Source organism: Thamnophis elegans, chromosome 12 (genome assembly GCF_009769535.1).
Source record: "Thamnophis elegans isolate rThaEle1 chromosome 12, rThaEle1.pri, whole genome shotgun sequence".
Classification (NCBI taxonomy): Eukaryota; Metazoa; Chordata; class Lepidosauria; order Squamata; family Colubridae; genus Thamnophis; species Thamnophis elegans.
This window is the reverse complement of record NC_045552.1, coordinates 53409160-53422395: the sequence shown is the minus strand read 5'-3', so window position 1 is coordinate 53422395 and position 13236 is coordinate 53409160. Positions and strand designations below refer to the sequence as shown.

Sequence of the window (13236 nt, the reverse complement as noted above, 5' to 3'; positions counted from 1 at the left end):
TCTTTATCTTCAGAAGGTTAAGCAGAGAATTATTTTTATATACCAAAGGAAACTTTCATTGAAGACTTAGCCAAAAGGATAGTCTGACTTTATTTTTCTTTACAAAAACACATCCCTACAATATTATTAATAATTATTATTAATTATTATTATTATTATTTTTGCATATGGTGCAACTCTGTTCTTTCTCTCCTCTGTCTTTCAATCTTTTTTTAAAACCGAGGGGTTTTTGCTTTTTTGTTTCTGCTTCTTCAAATTGGCCCAAGTCACTCAATATTTATTAAATAGTCCCCTCATGGTTTCTCCCTTTTGCCCAGATAAATACGCAACACCAACAAAAGACACAGATTTTCGCCTAGAAATTTTGTCGCTTCTTTCTCTATACAGTAAAAGGGAGGGGGAAAAAACACCCCAGAACATTCCTGAGTACTAAAAACGAGCATTTTTGAAGAGGATAAAGTATTTAATAAGCATAAAGCATCCTCTTATTTCTTCTTTTTTAAAAAAAAAAAAATCTAACATTGTGTTGTTTTATTGCAAATTCATTCCATTAATGTTAGCCGTTCGGTTGCTTTAAAAAAAAACAAAAAACACCACGATTATTCATCAAACCATTTTGCTACTGTATTGCTACATTCCGTATCAACAACTTTTTTTTTTCCAAACTCAGACTTTGATTTTCTTTCTTTCTTTCTTTTCCCCCCTCTTTCTTTTTTTCTTTTTAAACGGTATGGCTTTCGGCTTAATAGACACACCAATTATATTGCTGGGGTGTTGATGATGTTGTTGATGATGATGATGATGATGATGATGATGATGATGGGAGAAGCCATCCTACGGCTGGCTGCTCCGGCTGGACATTAAAACAACAACCACAGGGCTCGGATTCCCAGTTTTTATTTTTTGATTTTGGAAGAAAGCACTTTCTGCCCCCTTGGGATCACAACATCGGAGAATGAATTTTAATGAGACCATTGGAAAACCCTCTTCCCTTCCCCCGTCCCAACTATTCAAATCACTTTTTTTTTTTTTTTGGATGCACTTTTCGAGGCATAGCGGGATGTCCGGTTCCTGTTGTAAATAAACAGAAATGGAATATTTCTTATTTGTGCCTTTTTTCCCCCCTTTTAAACAACAACCAAAAAAAAAAAAAAAAAGGACGATAGGTCATTTTCCTAATCAGCATTCTCAGATTTTTCTTTTTCCAGAAGGCTCCATCCCCTGGCCCTGCTGAAGTCACGAGATATGTATTGGTTTCAGGAGGGCTAGGATATAGCCTTTTCAATTTCAGTTGACTCGTGGGCCGATGGACGTTTAAATGCACCACTGCAGGGTTAGCCTCATCGTAACTCCAAATTTGAAATGGAATCAAGCGGAACTTAAAATTCAATGAAGACCCGCGGGGCTTCTCAATATGCCCTTGACTTTCTCTTGGTTTATATTTGGGGGGAAGGTGCTTGAAGGGATTCCATATGAGAAGCCGATTTGAGAGACCGCTTGTAAAAACAATAAAAATAAAAAATAAAAACAACCTGGCTACTTACGGTTACTCTTACTCTTATGGTAAGCGGAGGCTCAACCTGCAAACTATTGCTAAAGCATCAGTTTTCTGTAATGTCTGCCAGATTGGTCTGGAATCCAGATTGACATCAACCGCTCAGGCCTTGCCTACATGAGAGAGTTGTGCTGGTTTTAAAATGAGTCCGTTGTGAAGCTGGATCACACCCTTTGTGCGTACAGGGCTTAAGGGGGGTGTAGATTTTTCGTTCAACACGGAGGAACTCAGCATTCCATCTCTTCGTTGCTGATTTCTAGACCCTCGCGCGGATTTTTTTATTTTTTGGCAGGCCACCCCCCCGTTAACTGTTTTTGCTGGACCGTGTCCCACAACATTAAAGTTGTTGGGTGTTTTTATGTTTGCTGACCAAGTTAGGCTTCCCAAAATATTCCCTTCTTTGGAAGTCCGAAACAGGGCTCGGTCCACACTGGGGACCTGAATCAGCTTGACTGCGGTTCTGATTCACACTCAGTGGTACCAGCACAACTTCCTCATGTTGGCAAGCCATCTGATTTTCTTTGTGTCACAGCTCAAAGTAGGAGGATTCACCATAACTGAGAATCGAGGGATTTGGTAAACCAATCCAGCAGCAAAATGGTTACAATGACGTATCAGACAAAATAGAAACCCCAGGAGTTATTTCCCGCCACCTCCCTTTCTGACTTAAGGATTCACAAGCTCAGGGAGTGCAGAAATCCATCTTATTTTTGGGCTAGAGTTATTGTTTTCTTTCTTCGTTCAGCCCTGATGTTCAGAACGAAATTTGCGTTAGCCAGCTCAGCCTGAAAACTAACTGACCAGCATCTTACGACATGGCTATTAGGATGCCAGGGAAAAACAGTCGTCAAATTTGGATGATCGATCTATAGACTTCCATTGAAAACCGTTTTCAAAGGCCTTTTTCTCCTCCCTCTTTTTTCCCCCCCTTTTTCTTCTTCTTCTTCTTTTTCTTTTTTGGAAATTCTTTAAATTCACCCTGCTTTCTTCAGCCCCACTCCAGTGGGAATACCTGACACATTCCAAGGGATGATTAGATGATACACAGTCATACTCACCATAAAAACTGTGAAACGTGGTTAATAGCACAGAGATGACGTTGTGCGTAATTAGCACTCGAGAAATGGATGAGGGTTGGGGGTGGAATGAAACTGTCTTTTCTGGGTGTGTTCCTCTTATAAAGCCTTTTTAATTTATTTTTTTTAATTTTTCTTTTCTTTTTCTGGGGCATGATTTGTAACTTTAATCTATCAAAAATGTTGATGATTGTATTTTGAAAGATTTGGGTGAAGAAGAGCTTTACGCTCAAACGCAGGAAAAGCCTTAGGGTCTCGTAGCAAATCCCTCTCGTTCTTTTGCCTAAGTAGCACAATGTCCATCTGTCTGTTGATTTTACTACTCTGAAGCTAACCGTCTGGTTCCTTTTTCTTAGGACAAGACCAGTGCACTCAGCTTGAGCAATGTGGCAGGGGTGTTTTACATCCTGGTTGGAGGCCTCGGGCTTGCCATGACGGTGGCCTTGATAGAGTTTTGTTACAAGTCTCGGGCAGAGTCCAAACGAATGAAACTCACAAAGAACACACAAAACTTTAAGCCAGCTCCTGCACCCAATACCCAGAATTATGCCACGTACAGAGAAGGATACAACGTGTATGGAACAGAAAGTGTAAAGATCTAGTGGTATGGCTAAAGGTTGAGTAAGCAAACCCACTGGTTTTTTTTTTTTACGTGTTTTGGTGTTTTGTCTTCTCCCTCTGCATCTGGAGTAACGTTTTAGTACTTAGGAACATCTGGGACGTTGGACTGCAAGACGCCTAGAAATGCCCTTTTCTTGATTTGCAAAGTTGATTCTTAAATCGTTTGTCAATCAACAATTGGTAGAGTCCATCAATGGAAGGGGCTCATTCATTGATACATCTTGGGGGGGGGTCCCTTGAAATTAGCTGTTTTATTGCAGACGTTTCATTACCAAACTGGAAAACAGTATTAATGCATTGATAATGTTACCTAGTTTGGTATTGAGACATCTGGCATAGGTTTGGTTTGGTTACCAAGCTCAGAGAGCACCACACCCAAGCTACAAATATTTCCGTCTATCAACACACCCCTGTTTCTGTCAGAAGGACTTGCTGTGATAAAGCACAGTATTTAATATTAAAGCAAGATATCTAAATGATCTGATCTCCCCAAAACAAAGAATAGCTTTCTTCAGAGCCAGATTTAACATTCTTCCTTCAGCACTCCTCCAGGGCAGGTATAAGAGTACACCTATAGCCGAACGGGTTTGTATATGTGGTAAAGGAGAAGTGGAAGTTAATTCACATGTTCTATTACACTGCGAGCTGTACAGAGCTTGTAGGTCTGCACATATTCTCCCCTTATTAGAGAGATTGCCAGGGAGGGCAGACCATTTTTATCTAGGCTTTCTCCTCCAGGACACTAACCCGGTTACTACGTATGCAGTGGCAAAGTTCTGTGCTGCTGCAATGTCCATAAGAAAAAAATTGGCTACAGAAGTATAGTACCATCTTGTACCAATTATCTGGACATACCTCTAACAATCTTTGGACCATTACGTTATTATCCACTTTTAATGTCAATGCTTTTTAATTATATTTTAATGTTAGTATTTTTTAATATAGTGTAAAAACTAATGTGTATTGCTGGTCTTTGACCGTAATAAAGATTTTACTTACTTACAAAGAAAAGAAAAAGAAAGAATATTAAAGCCATATTTTTACATAGATTAAGTACTATCTGGAGATGGGATGATATCCATCTTTTCCCTGGCGTGACACCTTTTCCTCAGGAAATGGACATTGGTGATTATTTATTTCTCAAACATGATAAATCACTTCTCCCTCTCGGTTCAGAATTCCAATAAATTGCAGGAAAGAGCAGGAAAGTCCAGCTACTTGATTCAGCTTTGGAGAGCCATACATTAAAGGGAGACTTATTATCAAGGCTGAAATCCCATCCAATCATTTCGACAGAAAAGCAGTTATCTAAGAGTAGCATCAAGGAATGTTAATGCAACGTCTACTTCACTCGAATTGGGATTGTTCACCCATCAACTTGACACAGTTACATTGAGCTGTATAAACTCCTTAGTTCATTTGTTGCATTCAAGGAAGTGGGATTCGGGAGTGGGATTCAGCCGTTTCGGACCGGTTTGGACGAACTAGATGTTAATTTTAATCTGGTTCGCTGAACTGGTAGTTACAAGGACCGGCTGAGCCCACCCAGGAGTCTCCATGAGGCCTGTTCATCATGCCAGGTAAGTGCAGGGCCTGTGTAGAGCAGTGGTGGGATTCAGCCGGTTCGCACCTATTCAGGAGAACCGGTTCTTAACTTTCTAAGAGATTCAGAGTACTGGTTGTTGGAAGAAATCTTCTTTTGGTTTTTTTCTGCTCTACAGGGCTAATCCTGTAAGGAAGGCAGGAAGGAAACATTCTGGTGTTGTTTCTAGCTTAATCTTTATTGCCCTGCTTACAGAAACTGCCTCTCCGGTTAATCCTTATTCCATTGTCGCAGCTAAGGCAAAGTGCCCATCGACCTGAGTAATGTTGAGTTGGCCACGCCCACACAGTCACGTGACCACTAAGCCCTGCCTACTCACCTGGTTGTTAGGACAGAGAACTGGTTGTTAAATTATTTGAATCCCACCACTGGCGCAGAGGCTCTGGGAGGGCGAAAAACAGGCCTTCCGGAAGTACCGGAAATCCAGAAACAGATTTGTTTCCAGACTCCGGGGGGATTCTGGAGCTCGGGGAAGGCCGTTTTTGCCCTTCCAGAGGCTCGAGAAAAGCCCCTGGAGCCTGGGGAGGGCAAAAATGCCAGCCCTGCCACTGTGTGGCCACTGTGGCCACACCCACCTAGCAACCGGGCTAAATTTTTTCAATCCCACCCTTGGTTACCTCCCCCCTCCCCCGCACGCCACCAAAGATTCTGAATAGCAATTTAAATCCAAAATTACAGTTAATTCTTAAATAATATGAATCCATTGCTCCTTTGCAGAGTCTTTAAATCTGGGTTTGAAGTCAGCATCTCATTTCTTTTTCTCATTAGTTCTGCAGCCCTACATTCAATCCGGTTGAAACTAATGACCCATCCAGGAGCACACATATAAAATGATGCTGTTGATATTTTCTCCATTTTTTTTTATAAAAACCTTCTATATGTGATATTCACTTGTATGTTATTAAGGGGAACTGTGGAGCAATGGTAAGTACTTTTTAGAGGTCTTTCTCCTGTTGTCCAATCGAAGAGAAATTTTGAGGAGAGAAGTTCTAAGTCTCTTTGTTCTTGTGGTGGAACTTATAAAAGCAGACAGCTGACAAAATAAATAGTCACATATCTCCTTTCCATGGAGGGCACTAATTCTACTTAACCGGACCAAAAGAGCAGCTTTGAATCTTGGTTTCTATCAACCAAGTCAGATGTATGGTGAGGTCTCCTCTACGGTCATTGCTACTACATGGGGATTCTTAATCATCCAGACCATGGTTGTCCCAAAAATGCTTTTATGAAAGTCAACTGGACTTTCTTTATTGTTTTTTCTGAAGAAGAACTGAAGAAGCTTCTTGGTCGAGAAGCAAAACGTTTTCAGTTCTTCTTCAGAATGGAAGAAGCTTCTTGGGTTGAGAAGCGAAACGTTTTCAGTTCTTCTTCAGAATGAAAGAAGCTTCTTGGGTTGAGAAGCGAAATGTTTTCAGTTCTTCTTCAGAAAACTAAGAAAGTCCACTTTGCCTTTTGGAGAAAGCACCTTTGGGGCAGGAAATGAATATCTTGAACAATCTTCTCAGGCCAATGATTTGGTTTCTACTCAGGTCCGTCGCTTGCTCCAAAATCTTAAGGGCGCAGCGCCAAAAATGAGAAGGGTGGACTGTTTTGAGTTATATCACTGAACCGTAGAAAATAAGGGGGAGGAGAAGAAAATTTAGTAAGGGGATGATCCAGTGGTGGGAGTCAACTGGCGTAACAACCAGTTCATTGAGCGCGCATGCACGCCAAACTCATGCTCCGCTTGCGCGCAGTGCGTTTGAAAGCAGCGCTAAAACTTACCTTTTCCAGAACCCCGGGTGAGTAACCAGTCTGAACCAGCTGAATCCCACCCCTGAGGTGATTTCCCCCTCCTTCCTCTGGTGTTTGTTTCCTGGTCCCTGCGTATGATTTTGCTTCTGCAGCTCAGCTTTTTTGTCATCTCGTTACAGATCCTGCATTTATCATGGCTTGCAAAGGGAGGAACAACCGAGATTCCCAGTTACTTCAGTGATCCTGGTCACCTGAGCCAATTTTACTCTCTCTCCCGGGTGTCGGTTTTCGACACGATACTGATGATGGTGCCAAGAACTTTTCACAGGATTCTCTTTTTTGTTTTTGTTTTGTTTTGTTTTGTTTTCCTTCAGTGCCTTAACAGGAGATTCTTAAGACTTTAGAAACAATGCAAAAACCATCAGAAAAAATAAATAAATAATATTTTTGCTTTGCTTGAAAAATGAACAAAAACGTGGCAAGAGACCAGTCCGCTCAGCAGACAATATTCATAAAGGCAGAGACAGAGAGAGACAAAACAAAAGACGTGGAAAGCATTCTTGTAAAAACGAAAGAAGAAAGAAAAAAGAAAGAAAGAAAGAAAAAGAAAGAAAGAAAGAAAGAAAGAAAGAAAGAAAGAAAGAAAAAGAAAATTTAAACGTTCAACAGAAGCCATTCTTTGATACCGCTGCACAGAAAACATGAACGATCTTTGGGGGGGGAGGAAGGATTTTCATGCCCCCTCTTTCTCTGCTTATTAAAATGTTACGCTGTTCCTAATACACCTCAGAAATCCACTGCTTCTCTTCCTGGAACTGTCTGTTCATTGAAATTTGGGATATTTTCATGCTATTTTCCTGCCATTTTATTCTTTCCAGAATTTTCTGTCTACCATCACTCTTGTAGACTTCATATATATATATATGTATTTTATATATGAGGTCTACGCATACACACACACACACACACACACACATCATCATCATCACCTGTGATCCCTTGCGGGGTGGAGTTGGGACAACTGAATGGAGCTGAGCCCTTACTGGCCCGATGCCTTTCCCTGTCGCCAATGCGGAGTTTTAATCGGCAGATAGATTCTCATCATGCCCAGAGAGAGAAATATCTGCCTCTACTTAGGATTGAACTCACAGCCTCCTGATTGGGAGGGGAGAGCTCCACCTTTATACCACCGCACCACGCACACACACACACAAACACACACTTCATTTCAACTGTTCTCTTAAAAATCACTTTGGAGAGAGAAATCAGGCCGGTAGGCAGGTGTCCCAGCCATTTCAATGATCACCTCCAAGTGCTTCCTTGAGTAATAATAACGATAATCATAGAATGATCCGGTAGAGCTTTGAGAAGTAACTTACCCCAATGTTGTTCTCTGCTATGTTGTCCCCTTAGAAACATACTTATATCTCTTCAGAACAAAACTGATTTATCACTGAATATTGAAATGACCAGCGGGCTTGTCCATCCTTTTTCATCTTTGCGTTGTCATTTAAACAGGTAACTTTAGCACTGTGCTCAGGTGAAGCAGTTGTGGTTTTCAACCTCGCGTCACAAAGAGAGAGAGAGAGAGAGAGAGAGAGAGAGAGAGAGAGGGAGGGGAAAAAAAGACAGAATGGTATATTAAAGGGGACCAGTTTCTGTAACTTACTGTAGTTATTCTCAGCTGTTTCCCACGGCTACTTTTCCTTTAAATAATAATTTTAAAAAAAATCATCTTGAGTTTTGTAAAGAGTATATAATGCATTCCAGAATTCGACACTCAAGATGGGGAGTTAAGCGTTACTGCCTTACAGTTTTTCAGACATAAACAAGGGTGTGAATCCATCCAAAGTCCACTTACGTCGGAGAGCTCAGCGGTAGGGTTGAGAGGATTAAAAATAATAATAATAATTCAGGTTTAATCACCGATGATTCTAATTAAATAGGCTTGCAGGTTTTCAGAGTTGGGGGTGGGAAGATGAAGGTCTTGGAATAATGGGATGGCGAAGAAACTTAGGCAGAGCTATGCGAAATGAATCAGGCTGGTTTCGAATGGCCAAAGGAAACACACCTCCTTCATCCATCCAGCATGAAAAGATAAACCACAATTAAGTTTCAAAAAGAAAAGAGGGGGAGAAAAATCTGCCTACTAATTACCTCTAATATAAAACGTGACAGCTCTGTGACATTTCATTCCATTAACGACATACTGGACATATTAATTCAATTTAAGAATGTCAATAAGACATAGAGATAGATAGATATATATTTTTCCTTTAAAATAATAATAATAATAATTAAAAAAAAAAGAGAAGACAATGTTTGAAATAAGTCACTGGAAATATATTTGATAGCTTATTCAAAGGAAGACAAAAGATCTTTGATGATATATTTGATAGTTCATTATAAGACGAAGATCCTGTAGAAATAAAATGGGGGAAGTGCTCATTTCATTGTCACAAAAAAAATATATATGGAACATTAAAACAACAAGAAGAAAATTCACGCGGGAAACATTTTCTCCCGAAGAACAAGCTGGCATTCGCGCGCGCGTGAGGGTTTTTTCTTTTTTTTTTTTACAGAGATGTTAAGCAAAAAGAAATTGCTCTTTTTCCTGAAACTGTGATTTTAAATTCCTGAATGCTATAATGTTCCAGCAAAAGGAAATGCAAAATGCTGTGCAAAAACATGTTGTATTTAAGTAAAAAAAAAAAGAGAAAAGAACAAAAAATATAAAAAAAAACAGGGGGGAGGGAGACATTTTCATAGAAGCTGTATAAAAAGAAATGTATGTTTATCAAATGAGAATAACTTTTTCAGAGTGAAGGCTTTATGCCAGTGATAAGTTTGGTCAATGGGTTGTAAGTTTTTTTTTAAAAAAACGTGCATGTTAATTTAAAAATGGGGGAGGGGAGTATCAATTGCTTAAAAAAAATATCTCTGCTACTAATTTGAAGCTGCGCAGATGAAGCCACAGCACCTTCAAAGGCATTTTTTAAAAAAAAAATGTTTTGGTTTCCTCTTTTCTTTGCCTTTTTTTTGGGGGGGAGGGTTTTCGAAAAGTAATTTTAGGTTGTTTCTTGATGGTTGTTAGAAATTGCACTTCATGAACAGAAGGAAAAAAAAAACAGAAGAAGAAGAGAAATCCTTGCCAAATGAACTTCTGGCTAACTGCATGTGTGAGCATCAATTCCCGAGCCTCATTTGAATGGGGCATTGTACAAAGAGTTTTAATACATTTGTAAATAAAACTGTAAAGGAAAGATTTTTTTTTCTTTTAAAAAAAAATCAGAAAAAAACCTCGACCCCCAAATACAAAAAAAAAAAGCAGCTCATTTTTGCATTTTCTTTTTTCTAAAAAAAAAAACAAAAATAACCAACCACAAAATTTAAGCAGATATCTTGGTTGAATGGTTGTGTGTGGGAAGGTTGTTCGCCAATTTTTATCCGTGCGAGAGTGTGGTTCCTTAGGAAAACTGCTTTTTAAAAAGATCTCCTGGCCCTAAATGGTATCAGGTGGGTATGTGGGAATGCAGAGTAACAAGTGTCGTTTTGATTTGATGGGTAGGTTGCTATGGATAGTGGGAACATGGGGGGGAAAAAAGCTTAAATCAAGCAAATTCAAACCAAATGACTAAATAGTCATGCCTACTGTAGAAGAAGTGGGGACGCGGTGGCTCAGTGGCTAAGACGTTGAGCTGTCGATCAGAAAGATCGGCAGTTCGGCAGTTCGAATCCCTAGCACCACATAACGGAGTGAGCTCCCGTTAAGAGCCGAGGTGGTGCAGTGGTTAGGGTGCAGTACTGCAGGCCACTTCAGCTGACTGTTATCTGCAGTTCAGCGGTCAAATCTCACCGGCTCAGGTTGACTCAGCTTTCCATCCTTCCGAGGTGGGTGAAATGAGAACCCCAGACTGTGGGGGCGATATGCTGACTCTGTAAACCGCTTAGAGAGGGCTGAAAGCCTATGAAGCGGTATATAAGTCTAATGCTATTTGCTATTGCTATTACTTGTCCTGGCTTCTGCCAACATAGCCGTTCGAAAGCATGTAAAAATGCAAGTAAAAAAATAAGACCACTTTTGGTGGGGAAGAGAACAGCGTTTCTATGCGCCTTTGGCGTTGAGTCATGCCGGCCACATGATCACGGAGATGTCTTTGGACGCGCTGGCTCTTCGGCTTTGAAACGGAGATGAGCACCACCCCCTAGAGTCGGGTTATGACAAGCACATATGTGCAAGAGGAACCTTTACCTTACCCGTAGAAGAAGATGGAATCGGAACTCCATCGGATATAGGACAGGTTTGGTCATTCTTTGCGTTCTGCAAAGAGAAATACCTCGGCAAACGGTGGAATCTGCAGAAACGAATTCTGTTGCAGAAAGCAAGCGGGATTATTTTTTATAATTTAGCGTGTGGCATTGTTACAGTAGCCGCAATGCTATTGCAGAATAGTAGTTCTGCTTGCCAAGGTACTAGCCCTGTTGTGGGACACGCCGGGGGCTTCCCAAGGGTATCAAAGTAGTGCCTGCAAGAACCCACTCCTGGAGTCAAACTATTCCCCAAAGCCCCTGAAGGTAGGACAAGAAGCAATGGGTGGAAACTATTTCAAGCAGAGAAGCAACCTAGAACTAAGGAGAAATTTCGTGAAAGTTAGAACAATTAATCAGTGGAACAGTGGAACAGAAGTTGCCTCCAGAAGTTGTGAATGCCCCAACGCTGGAAGTCTTTAAGGAGATGTTAGATAACCATTTGTCTGAAGTGATGTAGGGTTTCCTGCCTAAGCAGGGGGTTGGACTAGAGGACCTCCAAGGTCCCTTCCAACTCTGTTTCTTCCAAATATTGGAAGACTGCTATCATGTCTCCCCTGGTCCTTCTCTTCACTAGATTCGCCATGCCGTTCCTGCAACCCTTCATCGTGTGTTTTAGCCTAAAGTCCCTGAACATCTTGGTTGCTCTTCTCTTCACTTTTTTTAGAGTCTCAATATCTTCTTTTTTTTTAATAGCAGGGCCATCATCCCATCACATCCGTTCCACAGAGAACTTTTGCGGACCTTCCATCCCTCATTCCCTTATTGTATTGTATTTTAATTGTATTGTATTTTATTATTTGTATGCTGCCCTTCTCCGGGAGGACTCAGGGCGGCGAACAATTCAAGGGGGAAAAGGGGGGGAACATAAAAAGACAAAATTCAAATAATAAAAGTAGACAACAGTCGCACAACCATACATGTTCGAGAGGGGAGGGAACTCATCACCCCCAGGCCTGCCGGCAAAGCCAGGTTTTGACGGCTTTTCGGAAGGCCTGGAGAGAGGGTGAGGGTCCGAATCCCTTATGCAATGCTCCTTCTCCTTATCTCCATCTTCTTGACCTGGGGAGGGCACTCCAGGATTGTTGATGTGAGCTGACTAGCTCCTTTTGTTCTTCAAGAATAGAGAATGACTGAATGACATCTGGGTAGAGACAATCAAATTGGATGGAAATGTTTCGACTGTCACGTACAATTCATCCAGGGAAGAGGTCAAGGCTGCAGGGAATAGATAGGGTCAGGGGTGGGTTTCTCGCCCGTTCCAACCAATTCGGTTGGAACGGGGCCGGCGGCGTCCTTGTGCATGCGCGCGGTGCCACCATGCGTACTAGCGTCTGTGCGACGCTCCAGCTGCTCCTGGATGATCGCGCAGGCGCTGTATGCATCCTGCGCATGCGTGGAAGCGCAGAACTCGTCAAAACCAGGTAAGGACCGCGGGCGCGCCCTTTGCCGTTCCCGGAAGTTACTTACTTCCGGTTTCGGCGACCAACCGGTTCGCAGGGACCGCCACGAACCGGTTGAAACCCACCCCTGGATAGGGTGGTGGGTGCACCTGGGCTGCTTTCTCCTGGATTTTGAGGATGCTTGGAGATAGAGAGGAGATCTCTCTGTTTTCTCCTCTTTAATTCCATTGATGATGTTGTATATTTTGGTCCATTGAGTAGCTGTTTTACGGTACAATGACCACTTCCCTTCGAGTATTCAGGAACACAAAAGCTACCCACGGTATAGTTTGCTTGAGATAAAGTAAGCCTAGGGTTAAGATGCAGAATTCACAAAAACATGGGTGTTTTGGGGTGGACCTACAACCTCATCTCTCTTCTTCTTCCTAACTTTATTCACTCATTATGGCAGGATCCATTTATTAGGAGTATCCGCAACGCCAGCGAACAGTTTTCGCTTGCTGTAGGCTAATAAGTCTGTCCATCCGGAAGATGAATAGTTTGTCTGCCACATCTATTCATCTCTGCCCCCTGCCTTTGATCCCCAGAGCTAGGGTGGGGTTTCGCTAGCAGCGGTGGCTCTTCTGTCCAAGGACCTGCCATAGATTTTCACTGCTCTCCTCTCCACTGCCTTCTGCACATCCATGCGTCAGGAACTGGACCCAGCTCTTCCTCCTCTTTATCATCAGCCACCTCCAGACCTGGGGGGCTGTTTGACTCTCCATCTGAGAGATGATGGAAGGCCCAGGCTCTGCCTTGGTCTCTCTCTGTCTCTGCCAGCTCCATTCCCTCTTCCTCCTCTCAGGTTGCCTTGATGCTGACCCTGATTCACACTCTCCTCCTCCTCCTCCTCCCTCACTCCTCCTCCTTCCCTCCTCCTCCTCCTCTGATCTCGAC

General features: G+C 41.9%; 1 protein-coding gene across 1 annotated transcript in view; it reads left to right on the top strand.

Moving 5' to 3' along the window:
- GRIA3 (glutamate ionotropic receptor AMPA type subunit 3) overlaps positions 1-7152 on the top strand; it is a 170454-nt gene extending 163302 nt beyond the window's left edge. Inside the window, 2 exon segments of the mRNA XM_032228546.1 lie at positions 2988-3235; positions 6769-7152. Of these exon segments, the coding sequence (XP_032084437.1) occupies positions 2988-3233 (246 nt within the window). The 3' untranslated portion in view covers positions 3234-3235; positions 6769-7152.
- The last annotated feature ends 6084 nt before the right edge of the window (positions 7153-13236 follow it).